The sequence below is a fragment of the Kwoniella pini genome, chromosome 3 (genome assembly GCF_000512605.2).
Source record: "Kwoniella pini CBS 10737 chromosome 3, complete sequence".
NCBI classification, from domain to species: Eukaryota; Fungi; Basidiomycota; class Tremellomycetes; order Tremellales; family Cryptococcaceae; genus Kwoniella; species Kwoniella pini.
The window spans coordinates 324,850-342,724 of NC_091718.1; the positions used below are offsets into that span (position 1 = coordinate 324,850).

Consider the following 17,875-nt stretch of genomic DNA (forward strand, 5'->3'; position numbering starts at 1 on the left):
ATCATCTATCTATCTTATCTAAATTCTTCATCAAATTCACAATGTTCCATTCAACTAGAAGAACCATTTCAATCTTATTTAGATCTCCACTTATACCTCCTCCTCAAGCTCCAGCAGCTGTAGAATTATCAACTTTTAATTCATCTTTAAATGCAGGTCCTTCTAAATTAAGTATGAGATCAAGAACAATATCAAATTTATCAATTAGATCAACTTTAGGTCAAAAAAGGAATTATGCAAGTGATAAAGGTCAAAAAGAATTATATTCAGATGAAGCTGGATCAACAGGTGCAGGTGTAAGTTTCAAATATTTTTTAAAATCATCAAAACTTGCCACTTTAATTTTCTTTATATTTTAAATAGCTAATCAATTCTTTGATACTATTTTAGACCGACGATGTAGCTCATACAGATGCTGCATTTAACAAAGATCCAAATCCTGATTCAGCTTCTAAACAGGTAGAGAAAGAAGTAAGTCACAATTCCTATCATTATATTTAAATCTGATCTCAATTTTTGTGCAACTTCCAAATCACAAACGATCTCCTTATCACGTACGAGCCTATTGTATGATAGCTGACGATAACTTTTACCTTTTCTTTAGTCCGGTAAAGATTTTACCAATCGATCTTCCTCGAATGCCGATTATTCTCATTCACCAGGTAAACAAGGTGAAAAAGGTAGTGAAACTCCGCTCAACACCTCAAAGGAAGAGGCCAAGTAGAAGATAAAAGATACAGTATCAATTTCAAATCAAGTATAATCATCGTAACGACTTCAAAGCAATCAATCATAGTAACTTTTAATCAATAGCAAGTCAATATCATCCGTCATGCATTATGTAAATAAACAAAAATAGCTTCAACAAAAATGCAATATACCGTATAATACGATACGCAATTGAGGTCTATCTACTCTAGATCCATACCATCATTTTCTTCCGCAGCTGCATTACCACTAAAATCCAACTTTCTTCTCTTACCTCCTCTTCCTGCATTATCATCATTAATAAACCTTACATCTCTTCCAACTTTTTCTCTTAATCCATCAATATCAACAGAATCATTTTCTTTTGCCCATTCAATAACTAAATGTCTACCTAATAAATGAGTATGTTTTAAAGCTTCCATAGCTCTTAAAGCTTCTGTATGAGTTGTAAATTCTAAAAATGCAAAACCTCTTGTTGATGATGATCCAGTTGTAGTTGGTATTGATTTTTTAGGTAATCTTAATGATTTTAATTGACCATAAGCACTAAAAATTATTCAATATATCAAATTCAATTAGCAAATTGTTATATTTCCACAAATATAGAAAGAACAAAAAAAAGAAACAAAACAACTAACCTAAATAATTCTCTAATTTCTTTTTTACTAATTTCAAAAGGTAAATTTTTAACTAATAATTTAGTACTTTTAATTTTACCTTCTTCATTATTTGATTTTTTATTATTATTATTTTCTTTTACATCATCTTCAATACCTCTTTGTGCAAATTTAACTTGTAAAATCTTATCATCAATTTGAAAATTTTCTAAAGCATTTAAAGCTTTTTGAGCATCTTTACGAGTTTTAAATCCTACAAATCCATATCCCATTGATAATATTTCACCATTTTTTTTTGGATTTGATTTAGTTTGAACTCTTGCAAATGAAAATCCAGGTAAATTTTTTAAAACTGAATTTAATTTTAAAGTTGTTGTACTAAAATTTAAATTTTTCAAAAATAATGTAGATCCAATCTCATCATCTTCATTTGGTATTTCCCTAATTTCATTTACTTTATTTAATAAAGCTTGAGATTCTTCTAATTCTTTTTGAGCAGTTGATAAAATATTTATTTGTGGTTTATTAGATTCTTTAAACATTCCAATTGGACCTTTTTCAAGATAAATAACAGCGTTACCCAATCTTCTATAACTTAATCCTTTGAATGCCCTTCCTGAATCTTGAGCATTTTCAAATTCCACTACACCTAATGTACCAGATGGTGGCAAAAGAACTCGAGTGAGAGTACCGTATGATGCGAATAGATCTGTTAAAGCTTGAATAGTAGTTCCGTATGGTATATTCTTGACTAGTATGATATTTTGTGACCTGGGTACTTTTGGTTGCAGTGAATCCAGGATAATTCCAGCATCTTCAAAATACTTCTTCGTCTCTTCGATCACAGTCGTTTCGGCAAGTGCGAGTTTGACAGCCGCATTACCTGAATCGCCGTTTAACAACTCGGATTTACTTATTCCTATTCGATTGGCTACAGAAGCGGCAACAGCATCACTCTACGAGTATGCATATGTGTCAGTTCCAAGTGTAAAATAACTGCCTGGAGTGATGTGACTCACGTTCATATAGAGCGTAGCCCAATTGACACCTTTCCTACTTTCCTCTTTCCTCCTGTCCTCAACTCCTTTCTTGACTTCGCCTTTACTTTCATTCGCCTTACCCAGCACTTTCCCATCGACCGTACTAGCGCCTGTAATTATTTGACCAGGTTTCGGTCGTCCAGGTAATACATGTAATAATCTACCTTGGAAAGTAGTCTTGTCCAATCCTTTGTATGCCGCTAAAGCATCTTCGTTATTGTGATATTGTAAGAATGCCGTTCCTAGTGGTTCACCGGTAGTGGAGGATATAGGTAAGTGAATTTCGTCAACTTTACCATAAGTTGAGAAATGTGATGAGAGCTCAGAAGATGTAACTATAAATGCTAGATTTCGGACAAATAATCTTCCCGTGGATAAAATCAGGTCTTCATCTGGCGTTGACTTCGAAGTCTATAAGGAAGAGACACTATGATTAGCAAAGCACACCTTGGATGCGACTCATACGTTTGAGTCAAGGTCATACGTACAGAAGATTCTCCTTCAGTCTGCAATTGATCATTCTGCCTCCTTCTCAGCCAAGCAGCATCATCGTCTTCCCCTTCAGGTGATTCTTCAGGTTCGACAGACTTCTCTTTCCCTTTCTTACTCTTCTCCGACTTTGGTGGTTGTGATTTTCCATCAGCCACCCAACCTTGATCTCCAGGTACAGCATTCGAACTGTTGGTATTTGAAGTAGAAGGTTCATTACCTTTCATGACATCCATAAATTCTTGTAATCTTTTCGAAGGACCAGCTTGAGGTTGCGATATACTTCCGTTTGTTTGTTCTTGTGAATTAGAAGGTTTACCTTTTGTCGTAGATGGTGCAAGAGGCTAGAATAGGTCGCTTCCTTCATTAGATATTATTTTTTCAGATCTATCATAAGACTTCTTGGACTTACATCATCTCTTACGAAATCAACTTTGATTTTTCCACCTCCAAATTCAAACGTCCCATCAAACCAATCTTTCACTTTTTGAGCTTCTTCAGCATCTTTGTACCCTACAAAAGCAAAACGTCGCTTAGGTACAAGTTTAAGATCCGTGATATTACATGATACAAGTGATTTAGGTGTTGTTAATCTTGTTCTAAATGATTCTGGTTTAACATTTGAAGGTAAATTCAAGAAAATTAAACGAGACCTGTTTAATTTCATTTTCTCTTGATTAGCCTCGGACAAAGCGAACAATATAACGATTCATGCTCACATGATAAAAGATGCGATACTCCGCGCCAAGAATGAATGACGTTTTGATATTTGTTGACGAAATCTGAAGTGTCTATAGCTTAGGAATATGATGTATATGAAATAGCTAATACATCCTTCACTGGAAATTCACAATCATATCTTGCAACAAATGTCAACAGAAATCTTTCCGGTCAAAAGTTGAATCTCGCCACCGAAGAAGCGGTCATCTCCGACAACATAAAGGTCATCAGCCATTTTAAATAAGTTGACCAAATAAGGGTGATCCATAAAATTGAAATAATCGTCATTTTCGCTTAACGCCTTGTTCTTAACTCCGACTTCAACACCGCATAGAAAGGTGCCACTTTTGTGACTCTCTGTACGGTGAGTTAGATTATACCGGATTCACCGTCTCTACCGTATGGTCAGCTCGCATGGCCTTTGCAAAGGTTTTGCTATTCTTGCCTATATGCTACAACGAATGGCTCTGACTTTGACTCTGACTGCTAGCTTGTGTCTGCTCCTGCTTTGCTCTGCTCTGCTCTGTCGCTTGCTGGATCACAGGATTCCATCATTGGCACACGATTTCAGTTATCTCATTTGATATTTTGAAAAATTTACCCTTCTTCTTCATCCTTCAACTTTCAAAATGCCAGGTGTACGAGACATCAGGTGAGTCGCTATTCCCATCCTCTGTGGTTTAAATAGGAAGAAGAGGAAAGGAGGGACAGATTCAAGGAGAATACTACAGCAAAATTCAACAAATAGTTTTCAAGCTTGATGCGACATCGGAAGAAGAGATTTTGACAAGATATTAATGGATCTGTTGGTAGAATATAAATGTTTGGGACGGAAGATTGGTTGGCTATAATAGATATCATAATACTCTTGTTAGAGGGAAGGATGAAATAGACACAGTGTGGATAGATATGAAAGGATGAAATGCTGATCAAAGATCAATGTTTTCAATTCAATAGTGCCGAGTCCTTCATCAAGGCTTACTCTTCCCATCTTAAAAGATCCGGTAAACTCGAGATCCCAACATGGGTCGATATCGTTAAAACCGGTGCCCAAAAAGAATTAGCACCTTATGATCCTGATTGGTACTACGTTCGAGCTGGTAAGTCAAGAGTTTTTGCTAAAATAAGGAGAATCTGGAATATTAGATATGCAAGAATAGCGAGTTTAAAACTGAGAATAAAGATATGACGAATTGGCAACTATCTGGATTTTTGTGTGGATAGAGAGAATATATAGATATGGGGAGAATACACCAAAACTTTTAATGAGATGATACTGATTATTTATCATTCATATTATTTAGCTGCCGTCGCTCGACACATTTACCTTAGAAAACACGTTGGTGTAGGTGCTCTTGCTAAATTACACGGTACAACCAACCGAAGAGGTACAAGACGATCCCACCACAGAGATTCAGCTACCGGTGTTCAAAGAAACGTTGTTCAATCTCTTGAAAAAATTGGTGTACTTGAAGCTCACCCAGATGGTGGAAGAAGAATTTCTCAAGATGGAATGTGAGTTTGTCATTTCGTTTATAGTGCTGTAAAACTTCATGTCAATGGCCAATTGAAAATTAAATGAAAACATGCTGATATGATTTACATTTACAGGAGAGATCTTGACCGAATTGCCACTGCTGTTCTTGAATCTGAACGAGCAGAGGAATCTGAGGAAGAAGAAGAGGAGGATGAGGAAGAGGGAGAGGAGGAAGCCGATGAAGAGTAAACTATCAAAATCTAAATTCATATAATAGGGAATTATGGTATAAGTTTGCTTTTGGATTCGGGTTTTCATATACATTCTGGTCATGAGATCATTATCATCACGTCTACGTTCACATCTTAGTCTGCGTCTTCTTCAGTACGGCTTAAACTTTGAGCTGTAAGAACGCCATACATCTTCTCCTGGCACTCAGATTGCAGATAAGCATATCTAAGGAAAGAGGTGTTTGGAATTGCCATGTCGAATCAGGTTGGAATCTTCAATCAATGATATTTAACCTGCTTGCGATAGTTTGAAAGTCAAATTGATTGAATCCAGTAGAATGCTCAATCATCTAAAATCATTTGCGCATTTGATTCTACGGAACCGTGATCTTCGGTTCATTGGAAATGTAACTGTACTATGTACAGTACAGGATTTTAATGCAGGATTGTGTTTGAGTACTTGTAAACCGAGTGGTGAAGACTCATTCGCACATGTGTATAATGCAGGTATCTGTAGAGATTCACTACATCAATGTCAACACTGTAAATAACTTGATCAAGCCGAATGATCTATATGACTTCATAATCGTTAACATCATTAACAGTATGTACGTTGAATTCTATAAGCAGTATCAAAAGACCTTCATTCCCTGAAGCGAGATAGAATAATTCAACCTTCGCTTGCTTCATTGCTATTCAACGCTTGTCCCTGATTTATTTAATTACAACTGATACGTACCCAATATTAAGATCTGGATTCTCAATGTAACATTAAGCATCGGACCAACTCATTCCTCTCCCTTTCCAGTGCTTTGTTTCTCATCGTCCTGCTGATATTGATTTACACTCGATCTTTGGTTAAAAAAGGATCCTCAGCGTATTTAGCATATTCCGGTCTTGCCAGACCATTCAAAGCTACTTTAACGTCCGTTTGTATATCCTCGATCAAGGCTTCTGCTCAATCGAAAATACGATTGACATCAGCGAACATGTATCGAAAATAAGCGCGACAGTTCAAATTCAACTTACCTTTCGATACATAGTCAAGTTCCGGCCTGATATAACCTAATATTATAACTGACATATGATGACCGTAGAAATCCGCTTTGAAAGGATGCATTATGTGAACTTCCTATTGACGTGATGGATTGTTAGCGATCGCTTTATGAAAGAAGGTGAGAAGCGGTGGCGAATGGTTATATACGTTTTTCCACTTTTGACAATGAATACAGGTCGGGAGCAAGTAGTATACCCATCAAGCTAACGGGAGCTCATTGGGAATGAATGAATCAATGAAATTTAGACTCACAGCAGTGATCTTCTCATTCTTGAAATAAGGATTCCATCCTACACTCATTACCATTGGCCATATTTTTTCATCTTGTTTATTCCATCTTTGTGCATTTTGTTCAGGTGGATAAGGTGCTGTTATACTTGGTATACTTTCTAAAGCTTTTGAACTTAATTCATGATCATGTTCAGATTTATTAAAAGGGTTTGGAGCAGTTGAAGATGATAAAGAAGGAGTAGAAGGACCTGAATGTATAGGTGTAGGATAAGTTGAAGGTAAAGGTGTTGAATTTGATGGATGTATTCTAGCGAATCCATAATAAATTCCAGTCATATTTAATTCATTCAATTCATCCAATGATGTATCTGGTAAATTCGCTATTAAATCACATTTTTTGGAAAAACAAAAAGATAAGAAAAAAGGTAGTTTGCATTAGCTTCGAATATTATAAACAAAATCGTTAAGAGGATCTGAAAGACCTACCCGTAGGTATACCTAAAAATCTAGCACCCCTTCCGAAACCTTTTGTTACTGTACCTTCCAATTTGATTGGATATGGATCTTCAGGTTGATCTGGACCTACGATTGTCGGTCTATTTCCCCTTGATATAGGTGCCATAGGAGCATTAGGAGGTGCAGGTGCGGGTGCTTGAGCTGCCATTGTGTCAGATCGAAGTATCGGCAGTATATGTTTGAATCTTGGGAGGATGCTAATGAACAATTAAATAATAACAAGAATTGTGCAAATAAGATAAGGTAAACTTCTGGTACTTTATTCGGTCACACCATCATTTCATTATGAAGTAGTAACGTTAATTGACCGCCGGTTAAACGGTCAAAGGCGGATATCTCCGATCATCCGATTATTTCAATTGAATCGGCTATTTACTCTGTACTCTTTAATTGTGAACATTTGAGTAAAGCTGATCTTTATAATGAACAAATATCTCTCTAGGTGATTGATTACAATCCATTTTTTCAAGAATGAGATTTCCTCGTTTAGTCCACTTTCCACGTAATTTGAGATCTATACATACCAATATTCAACCATTGAATTTATATTCTAAATCACCTCTCATCAGACCACATAATCCACCTTTGAGCTCAGATATACGCTCATCAATAGCCAAGCCTGATGACTTTTTATTCTGGCCCAATTTTTTCAATGTCGAAGAAAGTAAGATATTGTTATCTATGGCATTATGGAAATTAGATAGAGTAGATTCAACTTTAAAACGTCGCAAAAAAGGGAAATCATCTTCAATTTCACAAAATCCTGTGAGGGTTGATGAACTGCAAAGCCTATTTGATAGGGAATATGGATTTGAAGATGTCTGTGTTCTATACTTTCCATTTTCCCATTCCCCTGCCTTTGGAGCTAATCGAAATGTTGATATAGGGTCATTACGATTCTGTAATTCATAATTATCGAGAAACTTTATTATCTTCTTTACCTACTTCTTCTTCATCTAATCTAAAATCAACTTTAGCTAAATTATATTCTTTATTACCAAATTTACCCCCTTTTGATCAACAAAATATACCTCCTGAAGGAACTATAACACACTTATTACACTTGTCACCTAAAGGAGAAATTTTACCTCATGTAGATAATTTAGAAGCTTCAGGAAGTGTTATTTGTGGTGTTTCATTAGGAGCAGAAAGAACACTTAGATTGAAGATGAAGGACGAAGAAGCTGACGGATGGGACATCAAGTTGACCAATGGGAGTGTATATCTACAGCGGTGAGTTCTTCTTACCGTCATTTGTTAGTCGTACTGTCTTACAGTGAGACTAGCTGATACAGTATCGGTGGGTTTCCAGCGATTCAATTAGATACAATTACGAACATTCAATCTTACCTTATTCTTCTGCTGGGTCTATATGGAATGATGAAAGATTGAAAGAAGGACATCGAATAAGCATTATGATACGAGTAAGTATTCTTTCACTTTTAGCAACTTCTCACATCAAGTTTAAAGTTAGTCTTCTCAGTAGGCTGATCTGGTCAAATAGGACACACCAAGCAAGCCTGCTGAACTTTGAGCGAGGACGAGTAAACGAGCATATGTGCGTCAAACATACGATACCCCGCATTAGAAGTATACCTTTTTGATTTATATTCCCATGCATAATTGTACATTCAAGTATTCAAACTTTGTGACTTCTGCCAAACCACCTAAACTCAATGAGATACCTCGTAGCTATCTTCCTACCTATCATACCTACTATCCTCCTGACGCTCAACCGCGATCACCATTCCAATGCGAAATATAATACAATTACCGATGCGCATGATGTTACGTTCTACCGTTTACAGATTGTTCCATTCTCCATTTATCTTATAACATATTATTCATTTAATCTCCTCTGCTTTGACTCTTGATCAATCTAGATTGCGTGTCTTCTGAATTCGCTCAATGCTTTGACGTAATATGCTGTACTTGCTGTAGCCAGTATACATATTGTAGCTGGAATGGGCAATCTAGTTCGGATGGTTCGTCTGCCATTGAAGACTCAAATTAGCAATGTGAGCATCACTAATTTCGACAGAGGTCTGATGTGGGAGAGACAAGGATTCATCTCCCACGGATAGAAAGGAAGTGCAAAATCGTCGAGAAACTCACCTTAACGTGGGTGCGACTAAAGCTGCTGAACTGACTGAGGTGATTTCAGCAAAAGAGGAATTAGCTTGAGATCTAGCTATCCATTGATATTTCCACTCCTTGTCCGATCAGTGATCCAATCCTTCAACGAATATCGAATTTCCTGTCCATTATCTTGATATCTTAATATCTATAATCCCACTTAGTGCCCAGACCAATACCCCATATTGACCCTCCTTTTTTATCCTGAACGTACACCTATGGAAGAAGATGAAAAGAACTTACGTGCAGCACCTTCATACCCATACTCCATACCATCCCTTATCCTCATAGAAGATAGTAACATCATACTTCCAATTGCGAACGATCCAACTAGAGAAGGGACAGAGTTGAATTTGGTATAAGCGAAAATACCTCCTAAAAGGGAGAATCCTGAAAGCTAAGATTTTCGAAGAAGGATATCAGTGCACATTCGTCTCAATCGTCAATTCCTATTCAACAGGCACAACAAGCCGATTTATCACATCTACCCATCTGAACTATGACTATGCTGAGAATTTGACGGAAGGATGACATACCGTCGCTATTGGTTTATGAGACTATCAAGAATTCAGATCAGTGAATATTCGCTAAATGAGCCGCAATTTTTCGGCTACTTTTTCGCCGCTTACCATGTTGCTTGTTGAGTGTTAATATCAGAAGGGATATGAATGATCGAATTGGTGTGTAGGGTAGCGATAATATGAAGATGTAAATGATATGTAAAAGGTCAACGAAGTCATAAGTAATCATGTCCCATAAATAGCCGTGATTTAAGTTGACCGTCATATGTTTTAATCCGGTACACACCGGTTATATTCCATAAACCTTTTATCCTTTTTGCCACCACCATACCAACCAACCATTTTAGATCTGTTACTTGTTAGTGGCACTTTCTTAAGAAGGGGCAAGAATGAGGCTCCACGGGTGATGTGGAGGATATAATTACATTTGTGCCGTGAATATAAAGAAAGGTTTTTACGCTAATCGAAAGTGGAAAACAATTAATTGATGAGAAGTCGAACAGTGAAGAAAGTTGAAGTTCGTCCGTTATATAAATACGATCCCGTCAATCTGACAGGACTGGTCTTGGTATAAAAATGGATGTCCGAACATTCGATCCGAGCTATGAAGTGTAGATTCGACCCTTTCTCCCTTCAAGTTTCGATTCATAAATGATCTTTCAATTGCGTTTGATCAAGGACGCTCGATATATTTCAGAAGCACAGTGATCCAGTGATCGAACAGATGCATTGTGGTGCTTGATGACGTTGATAATAGGATATTAAAATTAGGATAGAAGTTGTCTCAAAGTCGTTGAATCATTTCCACCTTGAAAGGTTCATGGGTACAATACTCGATTGGGCACATGGATATGAGCCTACATTGACTCCAACCTCCAAAGTGAATCTGGATAGATTCTCTCCTGTGATGCTACGAATAAGGTTCTTGCCATTCTTGTTCGAATGTTCACCAAGGACTTTCGTAGTTTTTACGCCCAGTTTACCTATCGGATGGAGCTTACTTGAGAGTATGTCAGTATCCAGGTGGCTGAAGAGACCATTATAAAAAGGCATTCTTCCGTAACTGGGATTCATTCATGCAACGACTATAGTCATCGCGATTGTGTTGGACATCATGTCTGTACGCGTCGACCACAGTCAGACCTTGTCTTCGTGTTTGGACACAGGCAAAAGTCGATGACCTGTCATGCCTCAGGCTAGATTAAAGAGTGCAATACGGCTGTCGTGCGCGTATGGCAGAACCTGCTAGCGTGAATGATGGATCAATCAGAATTGAAAGCTCGCGGCTCACATCCTGTAGATACATAACGTGATTTCACAACCCTGACGTTAGGCTCAAGGTGTGAAGGTTGATAGAATTGCTCGTTATGCTATGTATGTGCGAATGGTATGAACGACAAGGATGAGCTGTTTTGATTGTTTAACATTATCATTGCACCTTCCCCTGCATTTTGCAATTTTGACACTCATTGAGTACATATCGGACCATGTGTATGGAGCGGAAAACTATTGCGCATCGTCATACAGCAACAAATTTACAAGACAAGGTTTTTGCATCCGAAGTCACAAGACTAATTTGATCGATCTCAAATAATATAAACGCCACACTTTATGATCTACTTCTTTTATTGGTAGTCATAATACATTCTTTCAGGCACGAAGAGTCATCGGAATGGCTGCACATCATTTCGAACCTACTCCCATTCCGATACTCTGATAAAATGAGGGACTCGAAGCATCTCTTTGAATACATGATTAATAATATGCCACGTTGGATATGAGCTCATGATTACATTATTGGAGATCCCAAGTTTTACCTTATCCGGTCATCGGAGTATTTTGATTTCGGTCGCGTTTCGGTCGGGTGATTTTTTTTTGCAAAGCGACCTGAAAATGAAAAAAGGAACACATCTTTCTTACTTCGCTTTTCAAGCAGGCAATCAAATTATTATATCAGGTCTCAGATTTGAAGCTGTCATTGCAAGAACGTGCTACAAGTTAAACGTAAAATTTGATAAGAAAGATACGGCTATGTTTTGAATTTTGTTTCCATTTATCGTAACGATAAGTAAATTACGAGGTATATTTGTCTCGCACAAAGTATTGTATACGGTAGAAACCTCGCGTGTCCTGTTTTTCAGTTGGTAAATCTAAATATACCATCCCATGAGATGGCTTGCCCCGATCGTACCAAAATTTACTGTTATTCGATTGTTTGGTCATTGTGCCCAGCTGTTCAAAGCCTCCCGGATATCTGGGTAAGGGAATCAAAAGTCAACAGGGCCAGTTGATCTTCCTCGTTGATCTGAATCACATAATATCTGTTTCTTTTTGGCATACGCCTTTCCGTCTTTGCCGATACCAAGTCGACCCAAGCTATCGTACCTTTCTCACAAAAGCCTTGCGTTATAATGCATTCTGTGTCAAATATACATACAGTGGGGTGAAGTCGCTATTCCGCAAAGTTCAGTCATCTGTAACTAAGAGCTTTGACAGGAGTATGTCGTTCATGTTAGTCCATCTCTCAGTTATTTTGACGTTTGACTGTCAAAGACGCTTTGACTGAAGATCGAAAACCTGCCGTAAGGGTAAATCAAAGTTTCAGACCCATATACTGGTGAGATCGTGCCTGGAACGGAGTTGTGGGTAAACTCTGTTTTCACGCCGTTTCTTGGTTAATTCTCAGAAGTCAATAAGTTGTCGTTTTCTACTTGGCATCAAGGAAACGACATTGGGAGATCAACAGCTTGGCAGAGTAGGACCGAATCTCTGGATGCTACATCCATCGTATGATTGTCAGACCCAATAAGGAGTGCGAAGTGTAAATCTTAGAAGAAACGTGATTTTCAAGTATAGTCATCAGTGCCTGATCAAAAGTTAGGGACAATCCGAATCCGACAAGGTTTCTATTTTCAATCAAAACAAGTACGAGAGGAGAGGATTCACTTATCGGTCATATCCTTATAAATCTTCCCTTATGGAAATAATGAGAAAAATTGAATTCTCACCTGAGTCAAAATATAACATAATTTTGCGTGTTCTTTCGCTTTTAGCCCCACCATATACTACTCCGCCCGAAATCCTTATTCCCATTCCTATTCCCATTCCCAGTTTTAAATGAGAACCAATCTTTCGGATCTGATCATCATATTTCACTTCACACAATGAGAGACAGTTTTTAACATTATCAATATAATTATTTTTTTCCCACACCTAGATAAGTGAAGATAAACCTCATATTCAATTTTACACATATACAACATATCATTACTCCGTACCAACAATCCTCGTCAATGCGCCCGTCGTCCTAACGGAGTTAATTCAAATCATCAACAACATCATCATCACGCGCACATGCCTACCTGATCGGACCTCACCTACCAACACACAATCAACAATCAGTAATCAGTAACCATCAATAGCAAAGGACATCTGATATACAATATACATACATCGCCGTCCGACCACGGCATCAGCACTGATCCATAAGTGATCAGAAGCAAGTGTCAAAGAAGCAATCCCAGGGCGTCGTCCATTTTATCCCTTTTCGACAACACCAACTTCTTGAGTCTTGGTCCCAGCTCCAGTTTAGCTATAATACCTGACTGTTGATATATATAAGATATATATCACACAAGCAAAGATCAAATTACACTCTTTTTGGTAACAGTTCAATTACATCAATTTTTCATTCGAGATTAAAGCAAGTTTCAGATAGTGTTTTAGATGATATAAGATCGATGACCTAGACCTTTCGTCTACTCCCGTAAATCGTATACGAGAAATCCACACAAGGAATAAACTTCAATTCAGTAAATCAAGACGTCAAGAGATCAGATCTAAAAGCGGATCAATTGAATAACTATATAATATTAGTACCTTAGAGTGAGTTACGCGCATACGAGCTACTTTATGTTTAGATCGTCAACGTGAAGATCACTTGATATTATCCCCCTCTGTTTTTGATGGTCACTCCACCTACCCGTAATCTGGCTTCATCTACCGCAGTTTATTTGATTTACCAGTCTATTACTCCTCAAAGGCACTCTCCCCCTTTTCACTCATCAGTCTATTCATTCATTCATTCATTCATTCATTATAAGAGAAATAAATTAGCGCGGCGAAACTAACTATTCTACTGTATCCCTTAGCGGTCAATTCTTACTTTAACCCATCATCAACCATGTCTGACCCAACGCGGCCTGGGACCAGCTCCGGAAGACCGGCAACTTCGAGTGGAAGACTCGATACCTTAGATGGACGTAGGATTGGCGCTGGAAGGAAACGGAGACAACCTACACCGAGATTAGATACCGCTGCCTCTGGGATTAGTGCAGATGAGTTACCTGAACAGCAGTTCTACAGAGAAGGTGATGATGATGAGGACGATTTGGAAGAAGAAGACGAAGAAGAGGAGGAGGAGGAGGTTTTTGCCTTTCACAGACCAACGACCGCAGCTGTGCCTGCTCTTGGTACCATATCGGACTATTCCAACTCAGCCCCTCCTTCAAGTCATTTACCCACCACTGCCGGTACAACGACCAATTTCTCAAGCTCCAGTGGACCAGAGGACACGCACCTCAATACGCCTGGACTGAGCAACACGCCGAGATCCTTTTCCGTTGATGGCAAAGTACCTACACCAACTGGTGTCATCGATGTTGGTGGACATTTACCAGAATTGACATACGACAAGTCCAATCCACCACCATTCAGTGGCCTTCATAACCCCAACAACTCCTCATTCGCATTCACGATGTCATCCGCAGACGATCACAATGGGCCTACGATGGCTAGAAAATCCAAACGGCCAAATTCGGGATCTTCATTGATGGATCGCCTCAATCGTAGGAGAGGCTCGAGTGCAAGAACGGGAACAGCCACAACGAACTTCACAACCACTACTGATATGTCGAGAATATCTGAAGATTCTGGATTATCTGAACCAGGATTATCTTATAGGCCAACTACTTCCAACAACCGTAGAATGAAATCATCTGCACCATTGATCTCGGAAACGGATACTGATTTCGCCTCGGAAAGTGGAAGAGGGTATAGCAGAGGCAGTTACGGAATGACTGAGATGACAGGGGATATGACTATACCAGATGGGAAAACCACTTGGGGAGATGGATTAGGAGGTCTACATAAAGAGGCCAGCGATAACGGTGATGAGAGTTTAGGTGTACTTGACCCTGGTATGGTGGAAGAGGATAGCCCTTACCCCGAAGTCCGAGCGTCAGTGTCTAATATCGACGACTCCGAAATGCCTGGTGAGTCAATCATCATTATGCCTACCGGGGCTTATCGAAATGACACTGATATTGTCTCCGCTCCATGCAGCTCTCACCTTCCGAGCTTGGGTGCTAGGTTTACTGTTCGTCATCATCGGCTCAGGCATAAACACGTTTTTCCATTTCCGAACACCGGCTCCTTACATCTCTCCGCTAATTGTACAGTGAGTGATCCGATGTAACTCCCTGTGATACATTGCCGCTTACTTTATATTTACCTGCTAGAGTGGTAGCCTACCCTGTTGGTAAATTCGCAGCGTGGTTATTGCCGATAACAACATGGAAATTCCCAAAGTTCCTTGGGGGATCAGAATTCACCTTCAACCCTGGTCCATTCAATATTAAAGAGCATACTATTATCGTCATGATGGCCAATGTGGCTATCGGACCAGCTTACGCACTTTACGCTATCGTATCGAGCGAACTATTTTACAAACATAAATTTGGTTACGGATTCGATATCCTTTTGATCCTATCTACACAAGTTACTGGATTCACCATGGCGGGTCTTTGTAGACGATTTGTTGTTTGGCCCGCCTCAATGATATGGCCAGCAAATCTGGTCGTCACTACCAACTTGAATACGTTACATGCGGAAGAAGACGGATTTCAAGGTGGTATGAGCAGGTTGCGATTTCTATTGATCTGCATGGCAGGAGCTTTCGCTTATTATTTCTTCCCTGGTGGGTTTGCTCTCCGGATTGTACCCCCAGCTCTTACCTGAGTACCGATCTGGAACGTCTACTGATTTCAATATGCTCAGGTTTCCTCTTCACTGGATTATCGTACTTCTCTTATGCCTGTTGGATCGCCCCTAAACATAAGGTAGTGAACCAATTGTTCGGTGTTTCGACTGGCCTCGGCATGGGTATCTTGACTTTCGATTGGACACAAGTCACCTGGATAGGATCTCCACTCACCACTCCATGGTGGGCTGAAGTCAATATTGGCTTGGGCTTCATCTTCTTCTTCTGGATCCTTGTACCTATCCTCTACTACACCAACGTAAGTTTTATCACTGGTATCTCGCAGATGGGTTTTGGCCTGACCTTGTATTTTAGGTATGGGAATTCGCCTATCTACCTGTCAACGTGATCCAAGCGGCAGACCGATTCGGTTCATCGTACGACATATTCAATATTCTAACCCCGGATGTCACGCTTAACACCACTGCATATGCCTTGTATTCACCAGTCTACTTGTCCGCAACCTTTTCAATGACGTTCATGTTGGCTTTCGCTCTTGCCACCGCAATTTTAGTGCACACGGCGTTGTACCATGGACCTAGAATCTATCGAGCAGTGATCAATGTCAAATCAGAAGCGGACGATATCCACATGAAGCTCATGAAACATTATCCAGAAGTCCCAGATTGGTGGTTCTTAGCTCTTTTTGGAGTGACCTTCACATTTGCCGTTGTAGCTATCGAGGTTTACCACACGGAATTACCCGTCTGGGGCTATCTCGTCGCTGTCATTTTACCTTTCGTCTATATCATTCCGTCAGCTTTCATTTACGCTATGACTGCTCAACAACCTGCTATCAACCTCTTGGCGGAGTTGATTCCAGGTTATATGTTTCAAGGTCAACCCATTCCGGGTATGGTGAGTCATCGCTCTTTCCTATGCAGTCTGAATACATCGGTCATAATGCTGAAGGATTGAATGCAATGTATTTCGTAGTTGTGCAAGGTGTTCACTGTGCAGACAGTCACTGCGGGTCTATCATTCATACAGGATCAGAAATTGGGACACTATATGAAAATACCACCTCGAGCTACCTTCGTGGCGCAATTATCAGCAACGACAATAGCATGCTTCATACAGAGTGGAACTAAGGAGCTGATGTTCGCCAAGATCCCCGATATCTGTGCCGCAGGTCAAAAGTCGTTATTGACTTGCGCTGCGACCAAAGTGTTCTTCACTTCGTCTATCATCTGGTACGTTCATGCTTTATAAAGGCCATTGTATTGCTTACAAGCTTCATTTCGCGATGTACAGGGGTTTAATTGGACCTGAAAGACTATTCAGTAAAGGCTCACTCTATCATCCTCAAACCTACGCTCTCATAGTTGGTGCTGTGTTACCAATCCCATTCTGGTTTTGGACCAGGAAATATCCCAAATCTATTTTCCGGAATTTCAACCTACCAGTCGTGTTCAGTGGGGCTAGTTATATACCTCCAGCATCAGGTATCAATTACGCTAGTTGGCTTCTTACTGGATTTATCTTCCAATTTTGGATAAGAAGACGTCAATTTGCTTGGTGGTCCAAGGTGAGTCTCAGTGATTTTTTGTTCCTGATCAAGTGTGTGCTGACTATCGTTTCTATCTTGTAGTACAACTACGTCTTATCGGCTGCCCTTGATGTTGGAACTGCTCTCTCGGCAATTGCGATTTTCCTTTTCTTAGATTTGACCGGTGCATCAGTAAATTGGTGGGGTAATACAGTCTATCAAAAGAGTGAGTTACATACCAGAGAACACAGTCTAGCGCATGTTGTTGATGAGATATTCTCTGTCGTGTAGCTGCCGATTGGGATGGTGCTGGTGCTGCGTACTTTGATGCGCCTGTAACAGGTTTCGGTTCTGATACTTGGAAATTGTAATTACGGTATCAAGGCGAAATTCGTTTGCATAAATGTAATTGTATTTCTTCAGGCGTTCAATTTTCATCCTAGGCTTGGGAATCCGAATTTGTTTATTTTGGTATCCTTGTGGAACTTCGGCTTATTATATCGTTATATACGATCTTTGTACAATAAAATGTAAATACGTGCTTTTAGTGTATTGAATTAGTGAACTCGTATCATTTAATTGAGGTTCTAATGCACTTGCAATC

The 17,875-nt window shown here is 39.2% G+C and overlaps 7 protein-coding genes across 7 annotated transcripts; 4 read left to right on the forward strand and 3 right to left on the reverse strand.

Annotated features, from left to right (window-relative positions):
- Positions 1–41: 41 nt before the first annotated feature.
- I206_102326 (uncharacterized protein) lies at positions 42–724 on the forward strand (the record flags this gene model as incomplete). The annotated part of the gene is made up of 3 exons (XM_019159386.1): positions 42–296; positions 391–471; positions 605–724. The coding sequence occupies 3 exons, from the start codon at positions 42–44 to the stop codon at positions 722–724; spliced, it is 456 nt and encodes a 151-aa protein (XP_019007680.1).
- Positions 725–911: 187 nt separating this feature from the next.
- Positions 912–3,521, reverse strand: I206_102327 (uncharacterized protein; the record flags this gene model as incomplete). The annotated part of the gene is made up of 5 exons (XM_019159387.1): positions 912–1,254; positions 1,347–2,281; positions 2,345–2,776; positions 2,854–3,198; positions 3,267–3,521. The coding sequence occupies 5 exons, from the start codon at positions 3,519–3,521 to the stop codon at positions 912–914; spliced, it is 2,310 nt and encodes a 769-aa protein (XP_019007681.1).
- A 682-nt stretch (positions 3,522–4,203) lies between these two features.
- On the forward strand, positions 4,204–5,300 carry I206_102328 (40S ribosomal protein eS19; the record flags this gene model as incomplete). The annotated part of the gene is made up of 4 exons (XM_019159388.2): positions 4,204–4,226; positions 4,532–4,674; positions 4,879–5,089; positions 5,186–5,300. 4 exons carry the CDS (start codon positions 4,204–4,206, stop codon positions 5,298–5,300), a joined length of 492 nt encoding a protein of 163 aa, XP_019007682.2.
- An 822-nt stretch (positions 5,301–6,122) lies between these two features.
- Positions 6,123–7,233, reverse strand: I206_102329 (uncharacterized protein; the record flags this gene model as incomplete). Its single annotated transcript, XM_070202542.1, has 4 exons — positions 6,123–6,235; positions 6,311–6,413; positions 6,591–6,949; positions 7,056–7,233. 4 exons carry the CDS (start codon positions 7,231–7,233, stop codon positions 6,123–6,125), a joined length of 753 nt encoding a protein of 250 aa, XP_070058643.1.
- A 323-nt stretch (positions 7,234–7,556) lies between these two features.
- I206_102330 (uncharacterized protein) lies at positions 7,557–8,619 on the forward strand (the record flags this gene model as incomplete). The annotated part of the gene is made up of 4 exons (XM_019159390.1): positions 7,557–7,904; positions 7,972–8,318; positions 8,398–8,509; positions 8,590–8,619. The coding sequence occupies 4 exons, from the start codon at positions 7,557–7,559 to the stop codon at positions 8,617–8,619; spliced, it is 837 nt and encodes a 278-aa protein (XP_019007684.1).
- Positions 8,620–8,964: 345 nt separating this feature from the next.
- I206_102331 (uncharacterized protein) lies at positions 8,965–9,853 on the reverse strand (the record flags this gene model as incomplete). Its single annotated transcript, XM_070202543.1, has 5 exons — positions 8,965–9,076; positions 9,201–9,234; positions 9,465–9,618; positions 9,758–9,778; positions 9,851–9,853. 5 exons carry the CDS (start codon positions 9,851–9,853, stop codon positions 8,965–8,967), a joined length of 324 nt encoding a protein of 107 aa, XP_070058644.1.
- Positions 9,854–13,925: 4,072 nt separating this feature from the next.
- I206_102332 (OPT family small oligopeptide transporter) lies at positions 13,926–17,642 on the forward strand (the record flags this gene model as incomplete). The annotated part of the gene is made up of 9 exons (XM_019159392.1): positions 13,926–15,015; positions 15,086–15,200; positions 15,262–15,719; positions 15,800–16,041; positions 16,098–16,640; positions 16,719–16,975; positions 17,037–17,310; positions 17,374–17,497; positions 17,563–17,642. 9 exons carry the CDS (start codon positions 13,926–13,928, stop codon positions 17,640–17,642), a joined length of 3,183 nt encoding a protein of 1,060 aa, XP_019007686.1.
- Between the last annotated feature and the right edge of the window lie 233 nt (positions 17,643–17,875).